At 49.8% G+C, this 8373-nt stretch overlaps 1 protein-coding gene across 5 annotated transcripts in view; it reads right to left on the bottom strand.

Annotated features, from left to right (window-relative positions):
* GALNT6 (polypeptide N-acetylgalactosaminyltransferase 6) overlaps positions 1 to 8373 on the bottom strand; it is a 38382-nt gene that overhangs the window by 2381 nt on the left and 27628 nt on the right. For all 5 annotated transcript variants that reach the window (XM_086399380.1, XM_086399381.1, XM_086399383.1 and 2 more), the window contains 5 exons: positions 6724 to 6841; positions 4450 to 4650; positions 3782 to 3913; positions 3073 to 3174; positions 952 to 1104 (listed from right to left, as the gene is read on the bottom strand). In XM_086399380.1, coding sequence (XP_086255506.1) covers positions 952 to 1104; positions 3073 to 3174; positions 3782 to 3913; positions 4450 to 4650; positions 6724 to 6841 — 706 coding nt within the window. The remainder of the gene's footprint in view (positions 1 to 951; positions 1105 to 3072; positions 3175 to 3781; positions 3914 to 4449; positions 4651 to 6723; positions 6842 to 8373) is intronic.

Raw genomic sequence — 8373 nt, 5'->3', positions numbered from 1 at the left:
GCCAACAAAGGTGCGTCTAGTCAAGGCTATGGTTTTTCCTGTGGTCATGTATGGATGTGAGAGTTGGACTGTGAAGAAGGCTGAGCGCCGAAGAATTGATGCTTTTGAACTGTGGTGTTGGAGAAGACTCTTGAGAGTCCCTTGGACTGCAAGGAGATCCAACCAGTCCATTCTGAAGGCGATCAGCCCTGGGATTTCTTTGGAAGGGATGATGCTAAAGCTGAAACTCCAATACTTTGGCCACCTCATGTGAAGAGTTGACTCATTGGAAAAGACTCTGATGCTGGGAGGGATTGGGGGCAGGAGGAGAAGGGGACGACAGAGGATGAGATGGTTAGATGGCATCACTGACTCGATGGACGTGAGTCTCAGTGAACTCAGGGAGTTGGTGATGGACAGGGAGGCCTGGCGTGCTGCGATTCATGGGGTCGCAAAGAGTCGGACACGACTGAGTGACTGATCTGATCTGATCTATCTAGGTCTGAACCCCAGGTCTACCATTTACTAGTGAAGGATCTTGGGCCAGACACAAACTTGCTGAGCTGCTTCTGGCCCATCTCTAGTCATGGGGACACCACCTACTTGGGAAGAGCCTTTGGAAGATTAACCAAACCAAAGTACTTGAGTGTACAGCCTTGTGCTTAGCACACAGAGGCCAGGCGGGAACCATGAGTGACTCTTCATCTACTGGAGTTCAGCCTAAAAATACTTGAACTATGAGCTGGCCCTAGACCATGACCCCACCACCATCTTTATATTAACCAGAATCAGCCATCACCAAACATTACTTAAGTCCTGTGAACCCTGCCTGTGACCAAGCTTACATTCTCCATACTTTCTACATTGTCTGGATCCATCTCATAGTATCTCAGGAAGAAGATGCAGAAGGAAGGGAGGGGGCAGTTGTGGTCTCAGGTTCTTGATTCTGAGCTTTTGGGACAGCTGACTCACCTGGGTGAATTCCCATTCCTCATCCTTGGGCACTTGGCTATTCTTGCCGGTGAAGTGACAGCTCCTAAGGCCCAGAGTGCCAGCACTGGCATGTAGACACAGCTGCTTTGCGATGTTGTGGCGAAGGTCTCTCTGGGTTGTGTACTCAAAGTACTAGAACACAAGGCAAGAGAAGGTTCTGAGGGACAGGTGGAGAGTTTGCCTGCCACCTCCCAAAGCCAACAGCCCAGAGATACCAATCACAGATGGCCTCTTGGGGAGGAAGTGAGTGGGTGCCAAGATTTCAGTAATTCATGTGCCACCGTATCTGGGTTATACTGGAATAATAGATAATAGTTACTAAATATTTTTTCTTTAGGTAAAAATTTAACTTAGGGAATTCCCTGGCAGTCCAGGGAACTTCCACTGCAGTGGGTATGGGTTCCATCCCTGGTCAGAGAACTAAGATCTTGCAAGCTGCAAGGCTCGACCAAAAAAAAAAAAAAAAAAAAAGTGAAAAAAATGAACTTTGCCTCATTTAAAGCGTTATCTGTGAAATCATGTGTTTGATATGCTGCTTCTTTTTTTGTTAATAGATTCAGTTCAGTTCAGTCACTCAGTCGTGTCTGACTCTTTGCAACCCCATGAATCACAGCACACCAGGCCTCCCTGTCCATCACCAACTCCCGGAGTTCACTCAGACTCACGTCCATCGAGTCAGTGATGCCATCCAGCCATCTCATCCTCTGTCGTCCCCTTCTCCTCCTGCCCCCAATCTTTCCCAGCATCAGGGTCTTTTCAAATAAGTCATCTCTTCGCATTAGGTAGCCAAAGTATTGGAGTTTCAGCTTCAACATCAGTCCTTCCAATGAACACCCAGGACTGATCTCCTTTAGGATGGACTGGTTGGATCTCCTTGCAGTCCAAGGGACTCTCAAGAGTCTTCTCCAACACCACAGTTCGAAAGGATCAATTCTTCGGTGCTCAGCTTTCTTAATAGAAAAAATGCTCACCAGTATACCACCTAAAATCACGGTGCAGGCCAGCGGTACAGGAAATGGCTTCAGAATGACTCTGTCTTCACTTGCACATGTTGGCATCCTATTCAGTGTCCCCTGCCACTTTTTCCTTCCTTCAGCTCTGCTTCAAGTGCCTCTTACTTATCAAATACTGGGCCTTCAGGGTAGATTGAGGAACTGGGGCCAGGGAGGTTACTAGTTATTCCTCAGGAAAGAGCTGGACATTGTAGCCTGGGGAAAATGGGCCCTTACAGTGGGTGCAGGTAACTGTGAGGTGTCAGTAGGGAGTTGTTTTGGGGTCACTGATGGGTGGTAGGATCAGAGTGGTAGCTTCCAGGCCGGGGACGCATTGAAGATAGTTGAATGTAAGGGCTTCCCTGGTGGTCCAGTGATTAAGAATACACTTTGCAATGCAGAGGACACCGGTTCGATCTTTGATCTGGAAATATCCCACATGCCTTGGGACACTAAGCCCCTGTGCTGCAGCTCCTGAGCCTACATTCTAGAGCCTCTGAGTCACAATTATGGAGCCCAGGTGTCACAACTATTGAAGCCTGAGCACCCTAGAGCCTGTGCTCTGCAGTAAGAGAAGCCACTGAAATGAGAAGCCCAAGTACTGTAACTAGAGAAAAACTGTGCAGCAATGAAGACCCAGATCAGCCAAAAATAAATAAATTTCAAAAGTCAAGTCAAAAGTTCATCACTTAAAAAATATAATAAATGGGCCTCCTGGAAATAGCAAAAAAAGAAAAAAAAAGTTGAGTGTAGGTGAGGGAACGGGCTCAAAAAATTTTCACGGTCACCCTAAAACATCACTCAGCAGCTCACATCCTCCAGCACGCTTCCTGTGATAAACAATCCTCCCCGCCAGCCCCTCTCTACCAGCCAGCACTGCCGCTCACTCCTCTCTGGATGCCCTTGATGCACACTTAGGACCTTATCTGTTTGTATCATGCGTTTCTCCTCAGACTGGGGGCTTCCTGAGGGCAGGACTAGTATCCCCTCCTCTTTCTGGATCTCTTGTGCCCTAGTCCTCAGGAAAGACTACTCTGTGTGGAGAAAGGGGGTGTGTGCAGAGAGGAGGTGCCTGGGAGACAGGCCAGTCAGGGGCTGGGCTGTGTACCTGGTTGCCACCGAGGCCATGGCAGGTGTACAGGATGAGGGGCTTTCCCCCGTTGTTGTTCTCTCCCACATCCAGACAGTGATCCACGCCGAGGTTCTTGAGCTGCAGGATGGTGAACAGAGAGGGAGCCCAGGGGAACACAGTGAGGGGGTTTTTTGGTTTGTGGTGTGGGGTCCATCTGGAATAAATCTGCATGGCTGCATTCCCCCTCTCTGACCTTCCTCCCCCACTTATTAACCCAGATGCCTAGAGTGAATAGCAAATGAGGTGCAGAACCCAGGGGCTGGGCAAGGGCAGGGTGGGCAACCAGTCAGGTCTCTGGGAGAAGCCCTCAGCCTGTAGGAATGTCCTTCTGAGCAGTGGTTCTCCAAGTGTGATTCCCCCGACCTTCAGCATCGCCTGAGGGCTGGTTAGAAATGCAAATTGTCAGGCCCCATCCCAGTCCTCCTGAATCGACAGGTGGTGTCTTAACAAGCCTTTCTGGTGACTGATGCGAGTGGGTGAGAACCACTGCTAACAGGTGGTTTCCTCCTTATGAAATTTTCAGCTAGCTCTAGAAGACCGAGCGGCCTCCAGGTCCCCCTCCTGGATAAACGAGTGTGGAGAGTAAAAATCGATTGTTTCTCATCCAGCTATGGGCTCAGTGGTCCTGAAAATTCTCCCGGGGCTTCTGGGATGATGGGTAGGCATATTTGTTCTCAAGACTCACAGCTCCAAAGAAGGTGGGCTTCAGGTCAGGGACAAACATCTCCGGGTAAACGTTGTCCAGGAACCAGGAAAAGTTGCGACAGTTTAGTCGCTCCCTCAGCTGCAGTCGTTCCGAAATGTCGCCAAAGGATTTCTGTCAATTAAGGCAGCCCCCAAAAGGTCAGTTTCACTAGTCTTGGCCTTCCTGCATGGGCAGATGTAGCCTAGGGGTTCTGGGACTACTTTCTCCCAGAATGCGTCTCATGCTCATTCCCAGTCAGTTGGGGTCCCTGGCTCAGCTCCACATCTAATCCCAAACCCCTTGCCTTGGCTTTGGGATCCCCACCCATAGCACTCCCCATCTCCTGTGAACTCTCAGTTTTCCTCCAGTCTTCAATTTCTAGTTTCTCAGAGCAAAGTCATTCTTCCAATAAGAGGTTCTTCTTCCAAATCTCGTCTCCCTCCCCTTCTAAAAGATGCTAGGGCTCTCCAGGCAGGGACAACAAAGCCTGCCCTTCCTCATTCTCTAGCCTCCAAAATAGAGCCTGGGCTCTAGCTCCCAAGGCCTGAGGGGTAAAGGCACCAGGTGGAGGAGCTGAGTGGGCCTCCATCATCATGAAGCCCTGGATCAGGGTCTGCGATTATGCCCTTCTCTTCATCTGAACATCTCCTGAGCATCCCCCCTCTCACCTCTCGGGCCATCTGTGCTGCCTGCAGATTTCTCCTGTAGAAAATCTCCTTGTAGCCATCCATCCAGACCTCAGCCAGGCGCACTTGGTTGCGAGCAATGACATTGATGCCCTTGGGGAAGGTGTGGGGGCTCTTGGTACGGAACACGTGTCCGACCACAGAGCAGGGGATAATCTCTAGCTGGCCGCCGCACTGCCACACCTGCCGTAAGATGAGACGGGATGGGGTTTTCAGCAGGTGGGTGGGACAACCTACCCCAAGCAACTCTGTTCCATTCCCAGGGTGCCAGACCCCAGGTCCACGAAATCAGGGAAATGCCCCTCTCTCCCCCTGGAAAAAAAGACACTGACTAGGCTTTATCACTGGAGAAGGCAATGACACCCTACTCCAGTACTCTTGCCTGGAAAATCCCGTGGATGGAGGAGCCTGGTGGGCTGCAGTCCATGGGGTCGCTAAGAGTCGGACACGACTAAGCGACTTCACTTTCACTTTTCTCTTTCATGCATTGGAGAAGGAAATGGCAACCCACTCCAGTGTTCTTGCCTGGAGAATCCCAGGGATGGAGGAGCCTGGTGGGCTGCCGTCTATGAGGTCGCACAGAGTCAGACATGACTGAAGCGACTTAGCAGCAGCAGCAGCAGGCTTCATCACAGGCCATAACTACACAATCCCTGGCTCTCTGATGTGGTTCACTTTTGATTTAAGCAAGTGGAAATCTGCAGGGTCCTGAGGGTTACCAGGGCCCCCTTTGGAGAAGAGACAGATGGCCAAGTTTACATCCATCTACCTGCTCTGAGCTCTGGCGCCACCTGGCTTTTTGACCCAGAAAGGTGATTTCATCAGCTTACTCAAGTGTTACTGGAAACTCAGGAACTCAAGCTCCTTCAAATGGAGATGGACTTGTGACCCAATCAAAGCATCAATGCACTGATCAAAAGCCACCATCAGGTGGTTTATGGCAATCACCTGACCTTTAGTACAGTAGCCTCCTTACAGAAAGACTGAACAGAGGTCAGAGGCTCATGAACTAGCCCAGAATCAGGACCCTGGGAATTATGGTGCTAAGCTGGTGACCGTTCTCTGTCAGAGGGCTGGTTTAGGACACCCCTTCCGCTTGCATCTTCTCTTTTTTTAGGTTTTAGATTGGGAGGTATGTTGTTATTAATTTTATTTATTATTTATTTATTTATTTATTTGGAGGCTAATTACTTTACAATATTGTAGTGGTTTTGCCATACATTGACATGAATCAGCCACGGGTGTACATGTGTTCCCCATCCTGAACCCCCCTCCCACCTCCCTCCCCATCCCATCCCTCAGGGTCATCCCAGTGCACCAGCCCTGAGCACCCTGCCTCATGCATCGAACCTGGACTGGCGATCTGTTTCACATATGATAATATACATGTTTCAGTGCTATTCATACAGCAGCAACAGAAATGCATAATCATAGCCATAGTAACAGCAATGATGTCAATGAAGTGCTTATACATGCCAGGCATTGTGATAAGTGACTTCACTGTTGTTACTCAGTCCCTCAGTTGTGCCCGACTCTCTGCAACCCCATGGACTGCAGCACACCCGGCTTCCCTGTCCTTCACTAGCTCCCATAGTTTGCTCAAACTCATGTCCATTGAGTCGAAGATGCCATCCAAATGACTTCATAAGCAAGCTCATTTCCTTGTTAATTACTTTCCCCTGGTCGGAGATTTGTGTCGATTTCACCACAAGGAAGCCTTTCTTGCTAACCTAATCCTGATTTGCTTTATTCCTGGAATCTCTCAGAGTTCTGGGGTCCACCAGAATTTGGGCCATCATCTTCTCTTACAGTTATGAAGAGCATGCTGAGCGTAGGGGAGGGTAACTCCAAAGGCTACCAAGGCATGTGTCCTCTGACCTGGAAAGTGGAGCCTGGTTTTTCCAGAAAAAGGATAGTGACTGCTTACTGACCTGTCCCACCTTCACCCTAATTCTGTTCCCACAGACATCATGAAAGATGTCACTGGTCCCCAGATGTCCGGTCCCTGTTACCCAGCTATCCCTTCCCTCTGAGGGGTTCTGCCCAGTCATCTCTTCCCATATGTCCAATTTGAGTCCCATGGCCCTGGACGGGGGGTGTGGGGGCAGAGGAAAGGTGGAGTCGTGACGGGGAAGAGCCACCCTTCTAAGTTTAGCTCCAGATATGCCAACCCTGCTGCTGCCTAAGAGACAGGGTCTCAGGTCATCCGTACCCCGGGACATTGTGGTTCCCCCACGAAGCCCTCTTTGCTCTCACCCGGAAGGACATTTCCACGTTCTCCCCTCCCCAGATCTCCATCTGGTTATCATAGGTACCGATGTGCTCAAAGTAGGACTTGGAGATGGAGAAGAGGCCACCAGCAAACGTCGGGGATCTGGAGAGACAGAGGGAAAAGCATGTGCATCTTCTGGGGGGAAGGGGGCCGGAACCCAGCCTGGAAAGGGGCGGACTCACCGCAGATGCTTCTAAGACTCCCTCCCTCCTCCTTTCTTCTTGTCTGGGATGTGCAGCCACTAACTCATTCACTTAGCAAATGTTTATTGAGCTTTTATTCTTTGCCTTCTAGGACCGGGTCCAAGAGAGATGTAAAGATCACGACTGTCTTCTGAAAGGTACTCATGGACTTCCCTGGAGGTCCAGTGGTTAAGAATCCGCCTTGCAATGTAGGGGACATGGGTTCGATCCCTGGTCTAGGAAGATTCTATAGGCCTTGGAGAGCTGGTGTACCTAGAGCCAGTTGTTTGCAACAAGACAAGCCACCACAATGAGAAGCCCGCGCGCAACAGTGAAGACTCAGCACAGCCAACAGTAAGTAAGTAAATAAATAATAATAAAAGGCACTTATTTACTCATTCAACTGGATATATTACACACGGGCTGCCTGGGGTTGTGCTATGTATTAGTCATACAGAGTAAAGAGACAGATCAGTAGAGAGACAGGGTAGTTGCTGAGAGAAAAGTCACCATCTTTTGCTTTCTGGCAGCAAAGTTCATAAAGCACAATAGATACTCAGTCATCAGAAGCTCTGTGAAAATGGTTTTGGACATAGGTGCTCCCGGGAACAGGGTAGGAAGTGAGGTGAAATTAAACTCAATTTGGACTAAAGGGGGCATTTGGAGATTACAAAAAGATTTTCTGGCTTTTGGACAAAGGCAGGGAGACACAGACCCACATTTAGATAAACTGACAAAACATCAAGAACTTAGATACCACGTTGCTCACAACAGGGGCTGAGCTAAGGACTGAAGGCAGGGGTGGGAGCTGGAGAGACAGGAGTGCACACATATCAGTCACAGTTGGTCTCTGTGCCAGGCCAGGCTGGCTTGGATGGGGCTTTGCTGCTCTCAGTGGGCGGCTCCATGTGGCACAGCCAAGCAGAAACCTCTGTAAGCCCAGGACCAGTCAAGGTGTTTCAGACACAGCAGGGCCTCAATCAGTATTCACTGGCTGACTAGTCAAGGCAACCACACAGGAGCCTGAAGTGGGTGTTACCCTACTGCTGTTCTCGTTGCCCTGAGGTTGGCTTATGTAGCCACCTTCTGGAAGGAATTTCGGTTGGGAAAACTTCAAGCTCAGGCAGGCTTTTTGTTCCTGGCTTTGGCTTCTCCTAGGGGGTTCTAAGCCAGCCCAAGAAAGGCTCAGAGAGTCCTGGACCCTAGATGAGCATTTTGGAACTAACTGGCTGTTTCTTGAGGGTCTCCTGGACCTAAGCCCATCTCTTGGCTTTTTTCTTTTTAGTATTTATTTACTTATTTAGGCTGCACCAGGTCTTACTTGCGGCACTCAGGATCTTTAGTGTGGCAAAGGGGAACTAGGTCCCTGACCAGGGATCAAACCCAGATCCCTGCACTGGGAGCTCAGAATCTTAACCACCGGACCACCAGGGAAGTCCCTGTCTCTTGGTT

This window comes from Bos grunniens, chromosome 5, assembly GCF_055505025.1.
Source record: "Bos grunniens cultivar Pamir isolate PY7600 chromosome 5, Bosgru_T2T1.0, whole genome shotgun sequence".
NCBI lineage: Eukaryota > Metazoa > Chordata > Mammalia > Artiodactyla > Bovidae > Bos > Bos grunniens.
Note: the sequence above shows the minus strand (reverse complement) of the source record. Positions and strands in the feature narration are given on the sequence as shown.